We start from the raw sequence: 13885 nt of genomic DNA, 5'->3' as shown, positions 1-13885 counted from the left end.
ATTTCTGTTGAGACCTATCAAGTAGAGTGACATTTCGTCTTTTTCCTCTGGACTTTAAGGGAGAACTAGGTTTTCTGTGTTTTGCTTTCAGTCCTTTAAAACATATTGTAGAACATGCATGTGAATCTGCTTTGCCCTCTTTATTCATCCCACAAGGCTAATAAGGCATTCTTCTGTGAGAATTTGAAAATAAGAACTTTGTAACTTTGAAAAGACAATAATATATGTCAAACTGAAGAGTACTGTTTTATTCTCAAATATGCATCCGGATATGTTGAATCCACAATATATACTCTTCTTAATTTTCTCTTTTCCCTTTTTACTTCTACTGAGAAACAAAGAGCTGCTAAAGGACTAAATGGTCATCTGGTAATTTGGCACATACATAAATCCTTATGTAATAAAATTACTGGGTAAAAGTTAGCTCTTACAGTAAAAGCACGTTCTTCTCTCCTTCTGTGGTTGAAAAGGTTGGGAAGGAGGAGTTCCTCGGCAGTTTGCAAGGGGCAGAGAGGTGTATTGATAGCATGAGAATGCCCAGGTCAGTCAGAACCCGGAGTCAGCTCATCCACTGCCAGCTCCAGCACTGTCAGTGAAAATGCTGTTGAATGGGAGCAAGTGGGAGCAAGGAAGTCTGGCCTCTTTTGGTACTCCATTGCCCTCCTGTCCTTGCAGCATCTACTGCTGTTGCACTGGGGATGTCTGGAAGGTACCTGTGCTGAGTATGTGTGGAGCTGCTGTCCATGAGTTTGTTTAGACCCTTTTTCCACTTCTGATGATATTTCTCTGCACAGTGTCCTGGGGCAGGAAGCACCAGAAGTTCACTGCCAACTGTGTGAGGCATTTCATTTTTTTCTTTAAATTTGTGCTATACCACTTCTGTCAAGTGTCAGTAGTCCCCGGTATTGTGGGATTTGACGAACAAGTTATGCTGGAAGTTCATTTGGTGCTGTTCTCACTGAGATGTAATGTGTGGGTGAAAGTAATCAAAATTAGGCAATATACTAGAATAATTACTTGTATTTGCATACTGACATGTATGTAACTTTTGAATAGTGCATAGTGAGCTTCTTTAGTTCTCAGAAAATGCTGACATCTCTAGGTTTAGCATTTAGTATTTCACATTTTGTGTTTGGATTGTCTACTCTTTCCCATTTGTAAATGTGGAGAAAGCCTGTTGTAAGCCCAGCTTTTAAAAAGCTGGCATGCGACCAAGGTTTGTGCATACCTGTCTTGGGAGGAAAAAGACTGACAAGATTTGAGTTCATGGTTCAGTTCACAGAGCCACAGACTTCCTTGTTGCTTTCAGTAAATGTTTATGTGGCTGAGCTTTTGATCTGAAAAGTGGAGTTAGTAGTAGGTTTCCTCAGTCAGGGCTCCTCATAAAACTTACAATATGTAGCAGACAAGTTGTACAGAAATACTGCATATAGAAATTTAATTGCAAGTGAAAAAAAAAATCACAGATTTACAGTAAATGGTTTAAATTACACAAATGTGAAAACTGAACAAAGAATCTTACCAATTCTTCATGGTTTTTTGCCTTCACAATCTGGTTGAATTTAACTAATACCATGCCTGTAAAATGAAGTTTGCATGGTATTGTCTCAATGTCAGTGCAAAGCAGACGGTATCACCTTTTTGTCTATCAGTTGGGATGCTATATCTAAGCCCCAATTTATAGTAGTTTATACCATTCTGATCTTACTTCTGAGGAGAAAGTTTTATGCATACCAGGGTGATGGTTTTATGATGTTGGCAAATATTTGCAAGAAGCAATCAACTTCTGTTTGCTTGTGGCCTAATCCAGTTTGAATCTGAGCCTCTCCTGCCGAAAGATGCCCGTTGTTCATCTGCACAGCACCTTGAAAGAATTAGTGTGTTTGAATTTTTCAGTTTCTCCTTCTGGGTCTAGAGACAGAAATTGCTTTCTGGCTGCTAGTCAAAGCAGATATCAATGTTGTGACATGTAAGGAGAACTGCTGGAGCCAGAATGTTCTGCATTCCTGTCTGTCACTGGTTATTTTCTGGTTAGAGAGCTCACTGAGAAATAAAACATGAATGCTAAAGCAATGGAGAAGATAAGGCTTCTGTGCTCTCTTTTGTTTCTGTTTCATGGTGAACTTTAAATGGGTAAAGTGGAAAGGACTGTGATTTCCTTAATTTCTCCAAACATGTTTGTACTGTGCTGGTCCAGTACAGATCCACCTAAGCCAGTATACTGATTTCCCATGGTGTGCAGTAAGTAATGTTTCATGAGGATCATAAGAACTTAAGTGTATGTTATAAACTGATTGTGAACACTCAGTGCCCTTTAGTTGGTGCTTACCTGAGCTGGGGGCTGTTGGGAGCACTGGCTTTGTGGGCACACCTCCTATCGCTCAACATAAACCCCTTTTAATCTCTTTGCATTCTCACCTCTGACATCCTTTGCCAAGCTCCTCTCCCAGTTTTTGTGTTGCTGCTGACAACATTTTGCACAGAGTCAGGCCTCTGGCAGAGGGGCAAGAGAGGGAGATTGTTGTTTGGTTCTTGGCACTGAGGGAATCTGGCTCTGGTGATGGAGCTTCGGGGCAGAGGGAGAAGTTTCGGAGCCCTTATCATGCCAGTATTGTCCACAGGTTTAGTAACCTATAGCAGGTTTGGGGTTGAAGTAATTTCAAATTAAGCAAATGGAAATCGTAGCAAGCCCTAAAAAAAATATCTCCAGAGATTGCCAGTGATTATTACAGGGAGATAACTGACAGGCAGTTCACTACAAGTCTTTGGGCATCCTCCCATTAAGGCAATCTAAAATATAATGAATGTTAGTATGCTTTACTTAGTGATCTTGAAAATATCTTTGTAACAAGTTTAATTTCATTATTTTTCAGCATCTTTCTTGGGGTTTCCCCACACAACTTTTTGAGGTGGCCACATCTTCTCTGTGGTCCACTTTCTACTCTTGAAACAAATCAAGTTGGTGCTTGCTTTTGAGCCGCCACTTTTGCATGGGAACGTTTTTCTGTAAATGGTGGCTGGTGTATTAATCCCATACTGAAGCTCTTAGATGCAAAGGTGCTGGGGGTGAGGAGGAGAGCCTCTGTTAGAAGCTCCTGAGTTCTTCAGGCATACTAGTTTAAACAGCCAAGTCAACCAAATTATAATTTTAAGCCCACTTTGTAAGTATTTTTCATACACTTCCTTCAAAAGGGAGAGACTACAAGTGATGTGTTTTGCAAAGATTCTGAAGTCTGCATCCCCAGTTTGGGATCACTTGGGCAGGACAGCATTAAAGAAAAAAGACATTCTACTTTAAAAAAAATTTAAAAGCTTTACATAATTGAGAAGATTAAATACAACAATGAAATATGGTCTGCATTTGCTCCCTTCTGATTATAACCTTCTTTGTGTCCCGTGTATTTTACATTTTATATTCTGATAAAGTCAGATTCTGATGTTTATTCACATTTGGCATACTCTCTGATAACTAGTGTGTAGAAGTCACCTTGCTTTAATTGTTGCATTATGCAGCATTTTGTGAAAGAACGAAAACTGAGATTTTTTTTTTCCATTTTCAAAAGAACAGAGAAGAAAAATCTTTGTATTTCCGTACTGTAAAATTGTACATGGCTTCTCAGAGGATGTGCATGCCCTGAACATAGACTTTTGCTATAAACTAGTTTATTTTGGTTTGAAACATTTACATCTTAGAAAAAGGAAATGTAGTAGAGTAGTAGAGTTAGTGTAGGTTCCTCTGCCAAAAATGTGGTGCCTGAAAGAAAATTGTGTTCTTCTATTCATAACCATTTTAATCTTTCTGCAGACCTACAACAGCTGTGCCAGACTGTGCTTAAACCAGGAAACAGTATGTCTAGGAAGCACTGCTATGAAGACTGAAAATTGTGTGGCCAAAGTAAGTAAGAGAACGGCTTTGGTTTTGAGGGATTTTTGGCAAATCGTTCATTGTTAGTCAACGAAAAGTTCCTGTTAAATGCTACAGTTAGGAGTAATATTTAAACAAAGAGTAAGTATTTTGGGTAGGCTTTTCTGTCCTTCAGTGTAGGATCTTGTTTTGCTGTTTTTCTCTGCTAGAAATGATTACTTGAGTCCCGAGCTATGTAGGATTGAAGGGTTCATTCTGCCATACAAGTAATAGGCTTTTCCAGTGGGATGACCTGTGCCGGCCATGTAATTAGCTGTGGCAACTTAAAATGACAAATGTCCAGATATATATTAGAAATACTGCATGAGAGCGCTGTGTATCATGGTTCCCTTTCTTAGCTACCAGAAGGGAGGTGCAAAAAGACTTTCCAATTAAAATACAGTGAACACTGTACTTAAAGGAAAGGGACAAGGGAGATACTACAGTCAGAATGGTAAGAAAATGAATTTATTAGCCTGTCACAGAAAAGTAATTTCTTGACAATTAAGGTAGATGTGATTGGAAAAGATGAGGTGCCATTAGCCACCCTCTTTTCTTAGAATTCAGCATAACTAGAGTAAAAAAATGTACAGCTTGGTCATATTGTGAATGGAGGACATTTGAACCATGATGATGTGTGGAAAGGCTGCATGAAGGATGCATTTAGTCTTGTATAAGCTTTTATTTCCACTGAAAGGAAGTTTAGAATGGGCATGCAGGACAGATCAGTGTATGCAGCCATCTGTTACTGAAACCAGCTGGCATTTTGTTGCTCCTCTGTCACCACAAACCTGACCACTCAAAAGCCTGTTTTCTCTTTCAGTTATTATTCCTTGATCTTCTTGAAGTCCATTTCTTTCATACTTTGATTGGTTGTTAAAGGTGCCTTGTCCCTTCAGGGGCCACTTTTGTACTGACCTTTAAGATAATTTCCCAGCTAAATCTTTGCTGGGGTTTTGCTGGTGAAATTTGGATGTCCCATTACTTTTGACTCTTGTCAGGGAATTGGCTACCATAGAAGTTTGTGGTGGTGGTTGTGAGTAGCTTAGCACTCATAAACTGTGCTTGACATGCCAGTTACCTTCCACTGGAGAAGCACTTCTGAGAGAAGCTACCAGTTCTGGTACAAAGTCCTGGTACAAAGTTTGATACCAGCGCTTCCCTTCTTAACATGACTGGTCTTGCACACTGTTTCCTAAGGTGCTTTATGATACAGACTAGGTGAAACTCTTTAAGCAGAGCAACTCTGGCTGAGTTGTCTCATCATAGAGCATTGTTCCAGTGCCATAAAGCAGCTCACAGCAAGCTCGGGGAGTAAACCCATTCAACCCCATCTGCTCTACAGTGTCCTGTTTGACCTGATTGCCTCTCTAAGGAGCAAGGGTGTGCAAGAAGTACTGCTAATTTAGGTGGTGCCTCTTCTAAATAAAATCACATATTTTAACAACTTCATGTCCTAACTAATAAGCTCTCCAAAAGTTATGTTTTCAGCAGGTTTGTAATGAGAGGTGTGGGTAGGGCTCAAGGCAAGAACAGCAAGACTTGTTTCATGCTATTGAGGATGAATTTGAGACATCATCCTGGAGATAAAAAGTGTATGTTTTTTAAGTATCATGTCTCTATATGCTGTAGGGCAATATATATGTATATATACTCTTGGGCAGTCTGCCATCATATAAGTATGGAAAACCATATATAAACATACATATATATGCATACATACATATACATATACATATATATATATATATATATATATATATATATATATATATATATGTATATACACACACATATCTATATCTATATCTTTCTCTAAAAAAACATAAGGACTTTTCTGGGGGTATAATTCCTCTAGTATTAGCTTGCCTGGCTGTTGTACTCCTTTGCTTTGCCTTCCTATCTACAAACCAAATGAAGTCAGTTCACAGAAAGCTTGTCTTTCGAATTCCAGAAGTTTCAAAGCATTTATAAATCCAGCTATCTAAATGCAGATGGTTCAGTGATGGCATAGGCAAATGGCACACCTGTTAAATTTCCCTAGGTGGAGGGCTTAAATGGGATTTAGGGAGTCAAGGGGCCTTCTCCTACTACATGCACACAGCGAGTTTTATCCTCCATGATTGATGCATTTTATAACCTTGGACTTCAAAATGTTTTGTCAGGGAGGTGAATACTGGAAGGTGCTGCAGTTTTCATTATCTGCAGCACTTTTCCAAATGTAGGGGGTTCATTTTTTTTTTTAACTTGCAGTGAAACACAGAAGGGGTTACTTTGGAAATCATTATGTATTTTTTCTGATTCTGCAGTGCAGTATCAGCCCTGACTGGGATCCACCGTCTGCATTATCAGCTGCTTGTCAGATGTGTCAGTCAGTCTGCAAGAAATGATGGTTTTTCTGAAAAATAAATTTCTGATTCTGCACCTTCTTGCAGAAAAGATAATCGTGCTCTGTTAAGATTGTATTAAAGGCATTTGCTGATTGTGTGCTTGACATTTATAAAAGTTTGTTCAAAGAATGAAATGCAGTTGCCTTGAGGCCACACATATCAATATTGAGGTGTCTTCTCTCAGACTGGAGCACTCTCTTGTGAACAAGTGCTTCTGTACAGGACATCCAGTGTAAACTACCAACCTAACAGCTAGCATTCTTCCTAAAACAGGAGGGGGAAAAACCAGATTCACGTATTCCGGTGTGGAAAGCAGCATTGGGTCACAGTATTGTGATCACTGAAGGAAGTTTGTGTTTGTTAGGAAACCTTGTCTGTCTGGTTTTGTGTACAGTGTCGTGCTGACTCTGCAGCCAGGTGCTCAATGCCTTTTGCAAATCCATGAATTCAATTGTTTTATTCAGACATTTTAAAATAAAGCTAGAATATAATATTCTGATGAATCTTTTTGTCTTGTTCTTAGCCCTTCTTTTCTGGTATTTGTCCTCTTAAACTCCCTTGATAGGACTTGGACCTGTTTGGGTAAAAACGAACAATGAGATTAGGAAATTGTTTCAAGTGTGTGGATGTTTTGACTGGATAGCTGTGATCTTAAATTAAAAATTATACATTGTGATGCATAGATTTCCCATGTGTGATCTGTGACATCATTTCTCTTGCATGTGCCAGAGTTTTTCTGTTGTTTTTTGGCATATTTTTGCCCATTGCCTTTGAGTGGTCAACAAATCTGATGTATATTCAAGCTAATGTCTTTTAAAAGTAAATGCAATCTCTAATTGTGTTTTTACATGTGTGTGTACACACACAGGCATATATATAGTAACTCCTTCTTTTTGTTTCTTTAGATACCAAAAAATCTCTGCAAGAGGGTTTCTTTTAATGATACTACTGGTGTGCAACCACAAGTGGACAACTTCCTCAGGAATTGGTGCTAGGTGCTTAAATAAGGTAGAAATGTAGCATGAACCTGGGCTCCAAGGACAGGGTGTTTGATTTTAATGAGGCTTATTGAAATCTGGCCAAATGAGCATCTGTTCCTATTGTTTGTTCCATATTTTGTAAGCCAGTATCTTCAGGCAGATAATGGTGTTGGTGTGTGCTTCATCCTCAATTAGAGAGGGACATAGTTAAAAGTCCCCTGGCATCTGGTATGTCACTAGGATTCTTTTGATGCTCCTGGGTGTGCAAACAAGTTTCTCGTCTGTTCTGTACCCAGGAAATCTTTCTGTGGTGACCTTCACACTTTCTGTCTGATGTGTGGTGAGGGATGCTCTGGTGTGTCTCCAGTCTCCTTGGCTGAGTATTTGCTTGGATGGATTGTATGCAGTCCTGTTTTCAAACACAGGTCTTGCCTTTTCACACCTTTATGTGGTGTGTTAGGTCTGAGTTTTGCTGTTTGCTTTGAGTTTGTTAGATTCTGCATTTCCCTGGATCCTAGAAATACCCTTTAGATTCCAAGTGCTCTTTCCTTTCCCAACAGGAGATGGGTGTATAGCTGATCTCAGAGTTCTTCAGTCAGTACCCATTTTTTCATTCATTAGATAGGTCTTACTGTTTGTTAACTCCTGCAGTTGGTTCCAGTTCATCTGTATCTCCTGTACAAAGGAGCATTCTCAGTTTCATTTTGCACTTTGAATTCTTTCCTACTTGTGCCAGAGACAGGCACCCTATGGCATCCCTTCAAGAGACGGCACTGATGAGACACCTTCAAAATGGCATGCAGCATCCCCAGGTTTCTACTTAGCTGAGAACTCAGCAGCAGCAGCTGGGAGAGGTGCTCTGCCTCTACCTTGATCTAAGTAAAATTGGAAGAAGAAAAATATAGTCATGCATACCACTCTTGAAAAATCAGACCTCTTTTTCAGACCACTGCTTGCTACTCACATAACTGGTCCTACCAGTGATAGCTGGTCTTGTCTTTTAAGCATTTTCTGTTTTTCTGGGAATCTTTGCTGTTCATCATACTTCTAAAGGTGGGACAGAGCTCTGTTGTGCTTAATTCTGGAAACACAGAACAGGCCTTGGCGCTTCCAGCATGCTATGTGAAATTTCCTTTCAAAGATGCATCTTATTATTTAGCTATAGCTACACATTTACACTCAAGGGTGATTCAGCTAAAGCAAGGAGTGGTGGAAGTGGCTGGTAATTGAAATCTTCTTTCCTTTGTCAGTTCTTTCTGCATCGCTACTTTTGAATTTTTAGAACAAACATAGTCTGCACAATAATAACATTGTCTGGAATTTTTATATGAATTTAAAGGAGCAGCCACAAGCACTCTTTAATAAAGAAGCGTTTAGGGTTCCAGGCTGGATGTTCCAGTTGGCAGTAGGACAAATTGATCTGAAGATGTCCCTCTTGTACTCTCAAGTCCCTTTATGTCACAGATTGATGGCTCTTTTTTTCCAGAGTGTGTGTCTGCATTTACTTTGCATGAATAGCACTACCAGCTCAGAGTTCTGCTGTGATATACCACTGAGTCAGTACATCTTCAGATAATGCATAGTTTTCTAGTGCTTTTGAAGCCTTTCCAGTCCCTGAGATTGAAATTAGAGCAATTTAATCCTGAACAAATATTACTTGACCAGCAGCATTCAGTTTCCAGATATTTGTTCTACTGTTTTAATAAGAAAGTATGTTAACTTGTATATAATGGTGCAGAGGGACTGTCAGTGGACGTGCTTCCAGCCCCAAATCCCTCAGTCAAGTATCCTCTACTGTGTCTTGGATATACCTTTCTCTGGGAGGGACTGAGGTTGTTGCAAACTGGATAAACACCACCTCAGCCACTGGCTGGTAGAGATGTAAGCATGTCGTTCTACCCTTCTGTTGGAGGTATTCTCTCTGTAATGAGAATTGTGTGAATGGCAGGCATTGCAGGGACATTGCTAGGAGTACTTAACACGAAAAAGGTGCTTTGAAAGGGAATTCTCAGACAGCAGAAGTAGAAAATGGCATCGGAGTCTTATCTAAAAGCTTTGCCTTAATGATGATTTTCATGTCACAAATATGACTACTTTTATCTTCCTTGGTAGTTCATCTATCTTTTTTTGGGTCAAGACAATCTTTATGCTTTAGCTTCATCTTGGTCTAATAACCTCTTTGCAAATGATGGAGAAAGAAATGTGATATTCCTGCTCCCCCCACTCCACCCCACCATACACATTCTCCAGATTTTGATAGACTTGTTTTATTTATTTCCAAAATTATATCCGCAGGAAACAAGCTGTTTAAATTCAGATTATGCTGAAGCAAAATGGTCCTGGTATGAGAAGCAACGTGCTGTTTTATGAGCACAGAGTCCCTTTTCTCATAACTGATTGATAGTAAATATTTTCCTGAAGAATTATTGCCAACCATGAACAGTGCAACTGTTTCACTTTTTTTTTTCTGTGCTACTTGCTGTACCAGCCATTGTCTGTAATTAAGATCTACAATTCACAATGCAGACGTTTGCACTTCCTCTGGGTCTGAGCTATTTATAAGGCATTTCAGCTGTTCAGAGTTTCTTTTGAGTGTTAAACTATGTGTAAACAGACTTCTTTAGTCTTCAGTTACGCAAACATTGTGGAGGGGTTGTCGTTTCTGCTTCTCTTGCCACCCAAAATGACTTTGCATGTCAATGAAACCACAAATTAAAAAAGAATTACACTTGGGTTTTTTTTTTTTAATGCAGAGAATTTGAAGAAATGGCAATATAAAAGCTAACTCATACATTGCTTTGTAACTGAGGGTCTCTTAAGCATATTATGGAGATCAGTTCTCCAGGCTCTGCAATAAGGATGGTCAGGCAGGGGATAGGCAAAATCTTGCTATGAAGAATCATTTTCAAAGTTTGGTCAGCTCAGTGGAGATGTTTCTACAATTTGGACCCCATAGTTTGGAATCTTGATAAGGCAAATTGCATTACATTTCAGATTGAGTTCAGTAAGTACTGGAAGGTGCCCCCACAGATATTAGAAACTCCATCTCATGTTTGAGTGGTTTCAAGGAAGAGTTTTCTTGTGGTGATGACAGTCAAGCTGGAGCAGGTTACTTGTGGAGGGTCTGCAGCCTCCATCCTTGGAGGTTTACAAGACCAGGCTAAATGAAGCCGTGAGCTACTTGATCTGACCTCATACAGCACCCTGCTTTGAGCAGGAGGCTGAGCTGGAGAACTCCAGGGGTCTCTTCTAAGTGAAACCATCTTGGAATCCTCTCAGTGTACAGACAGTGAAGATGTAATAGAAGTCTTGCAAAATGTAGAACTTGACCTGGCATCCTTAGTCAAAATTCCTCTGCGACTATATTATGTGTAGTATCACATGCTGTTGTTCCTTGCTGTGTGTTTGCTGGTTTGGTGATGGGTACTCTGCATAAAGAATTACAGCCTTGAGGTCTTCATTCCAGATCCTTCACATCAAGCTTGTAAGAAGTGTTTGCCAGGATCAGTGTTACAACCAATCTGGACTTGCATTTACAAAGTAGTTTAGGATCCTTCATGCTGGGAATGTGAAACAGTTTGGAATCCAAGTCATCGGTGGCTTTGGTGATAAATGGTGGCAGACATGGGAAGCATTGCTTTTTAAGAGTGCTGCAGTGACAGCACCCTCAGATGGTACAGAATACATGACATTATGGTACAGAATATGTGACATTAGATGTTTTTTTAGTATTTTCCAAATACAAGAATTAAAAAAGTTGTTTGAAAATATGTCCAATTCTTGTGCTGAAGCTTGTGGTAGGAAATGCTGTAATGACAGTTTCCTAGTGTCACCCACTGCAGGGAAGCCACTGATGTGGCCAAGTATCACATTGCAGAAGTGAGTTCTGAGTTCAGCCTAGCAAGACAGCACCCAAAAATGAGGCTGTTTTTATAGCCTGATGGGGATTAAGGTGGGGTGGGCTCCCGCATCTTTGCTCTTGGAGCGGGCAGGGGAGGGGAGGTGGCGAGGAGCGGGTTCATCGTGAGGCGCGCACTGCAGCACTGCCCACTGGTGCATGCCGGATCACCCGCACGCAGAGATCACATGGCTCCTCCAAAAGTCAAACGATCAATTCGCCTCGTTTTGGCTCTGTACTTAATGCACAAACAGTGCGATCTGCAGGGCTGTAATTGCATTGTTAGGGCCAAGGAACAAGCCTGTGCCTTTTCAGCAGACAGCTGGCAGGGAAAGAGGCATGTTGTTAGGAAAGAGAGAGGCAAGGCAAATAAAATTACTGCTAACGCTCAGAGATCGGCAGGAGTCCTACTTGCCTAATCTTACCGGTGGGAGCAAGCGGCTGTTGTAATCCAATTATAGCAGCATAAGCAATTTGTTAGACACTCCGCATAATGTAACAATTTCCCAATAAACTCTGACTTGTAATAACGTCGGCAAGAGCCCACATAAATCTGCCCGAATGGTGGGGGCTGGAGTGTTCGGCTGGGGGCTTGTAATTTGTGCCATCAGCACGTTTTGTGGAGTGTGGTGTGGTGCAGTCTTTCAGTGCAGGAATTTTAAGAGGAAAAGCATGGCACGCCCCTCCAAGAGAACACCATTAGCAAGGGTCAAAAGAGATACCAAACAAAGCTGAGAGGTGGCTTTTCTGTGAGGAAGAAAAAATCAAACCCCAAACACAAGGCTCTAGCTGATGAGGATTTAAAAATATTAAAAAGCAGTAATGAAAATTGTGGCATTTTAAATTGCATCAGAAGGAGGAGGGGGAACTAGAATTGCATCTAGTTTGGGGGAGGAGGGAGGAGAATACCCTTCTTCATGTTTAAGCCATTTAAATATTAAAAAAGAAGCTCAATTCTTGATAGGGATGCTCTGTGCTTACAAGACAGAGAAACCACAGATCTTGTCCCAAGCAATTCATAATCGACAAAGGAAAAAATTAAACCTTTTCTACTATCCAGTTACTCTCCCGTTGTCTTTCTTGCAGCTCCTAGCTGGCTTCATGCATATTGGCACCGCATCTTGATGATGCATCTGAGAGATAAAATGTAGGTCTAGAACCATTCACTTTGAGTGTACCCCAGTGAATTTAACTTTTTTGGCACAATGATGAATGTCCCCTCTGGTTCATGCAGATCTACACAAAGAACTAATCTAATTTAGATATTATTTAAAAGTAAAATCAGTCTGCTGTGCTCTGCCTGTCACTCTTGGAGTACATTGCCAGTTAGAGCATCGTAGACACCAGTTAAGGGTTTATGTTTAGCAAGATTTAAGGTATCATAGTTCTGTTAATCCCATTATTTAGCATTTCCCTTCACTAAGATGCAGATAGGCAACAGGCAAAATAATGTAGGACCCTTTATATACAACATAGAGACAGTCACAGGTCCAGAATTTTCCGCATTTTTTAAACAGTGCTGTGGTGTAAAAATTCCTGACTTCGTACTGCTAATACTTTATTCATTTCTTAGCTCTGGGATCCTGTCAGGCTTTAGTGTGGAGTGACATTTCTGAATGTGTTCCCAAATTGTGGCAGTGTAATGCCTTTAGGTAGGGTAAAAAGTAGCTCCCAGCCATACAAATAAGTTTCTCTTACTTGGACCTTCTTCTCTCAGACCCCGTGTTTTGACGCTGGGCTATGCAGGTTCTTTTGCTTAGCCAAAAAAACCCAACAGAAAACCAAACCCAATACTAAATCACTGACCTTGTACATAGAGCTCACGTAACCATGCCTGTACCATGTCTGCCTTTATGGTAGTACTGTATTTTGTGTGATTATGGGGTGTATTTACATATTTACCTGCCATGCTAGTCCTGAGATGATTTTTATTTAAACTGTAGAAGAGTAGCTGAGACGAGCACGCAGGCTGCCGTGCAGATAATGCTGCATATTTTGCCCTTCTCTATGTGGAAGTCAAGCTTCCATTGTTCTTAATCTTTGTTGTCTGCCAGCGTATCAAGATAACAGGCTGAGACAGCGAGCATTTCCAAAAGTATCCTAATAAATATTTTCTTGCTACATAAGTGCACCTTAAAAAGTGTGTTTAAAGAGGACAGGTATTATCTTAGTTTACTGAAGCTGAATCAATAAACTGTAGTGCTTCTAATAAAGCCACTCAGTGTCTGGGTTTAACTAATGGCTGATTTTCACGGCTTTGACAGTGAGCTGTGTGCGTTATTTTCTCCTGATATTGTAAAAATAATGAGAGCAAATTAGAACAATCAGTTTACCCCGATAGCTGCTGATTGGAGGTGATGGGCAATATGGCAGCGGGTAATCCATCTTCGGGCTCCTGTCACATTAACTTCAGCAGTGTGGAAAAGATCAGGCGGAGCGAGTGGGAATCCTGCCCAATCAGAAAGCTGAAATTAATGAGAAGAGCATTGTTCTGTGATCAACCTTTTAATTAGCAAGAGTGGAGATGGAGGGAGTGATGAAGCTGGCAGCACAGCTGCACAATGTTGGGCATGTTTTCGGTGAGGGGGAGGAAAAACATGGGTTTTAAATTACCCCTTCTGTGCTCCCTGTACACCAGCAGTGTGTCTTCATTCTAACCCCCTTAAAAGATCTTAATAAACAGCCACATCCAGGTTAATATTGCAAACGTGGC

General features: G+C 40.3%; 1 protein-coding gene across 11 annotated transcripts in view; it reads left to right on the top strand.

The window, feature by feature from the left end:
* The window catches only part of BTRC (beta-transducin repeat containing E3 ubiquitin protein ligase), a 115448-nt gene that overhangs the window by 57233 nt on the left and 44330 nt on the right, over positions 1 to 13885 (top strand). For all 11 annotated transcript variants that reach the window (XM_038141746.1, XM_038141741.1, XM_038141751.1 and 8 more), the window contains one exon: positions 3806 to 3895. In XM_038141746.1, coding sequence (XP_037997674.1) covers positions 3806 to 3895 — 90 coding nt within the window. The remainder of the gene's footprint in view (positions 1 to 3805; positions 3896 to 13885) is intronic.

This window comes from Motacilla alba, chromosome 6 (assembly GCF_015832195.1).
Source record: "Motacilla alba alba isolate MOTALB_02 chromosome 6, Motacilla_alba_V1.0_pri, whole genome shotgun sequence".
Classification (NCBI taxonomy): domain Eukaryota; kingdom Metazoa; phylum Chordata; class Aves; order Passeriformes; family Motacillidae; genus Motacilla; species Motacilla alba.
This window is presented reverse-complemented; position numbering and strand designations above follow the sequence as displayed.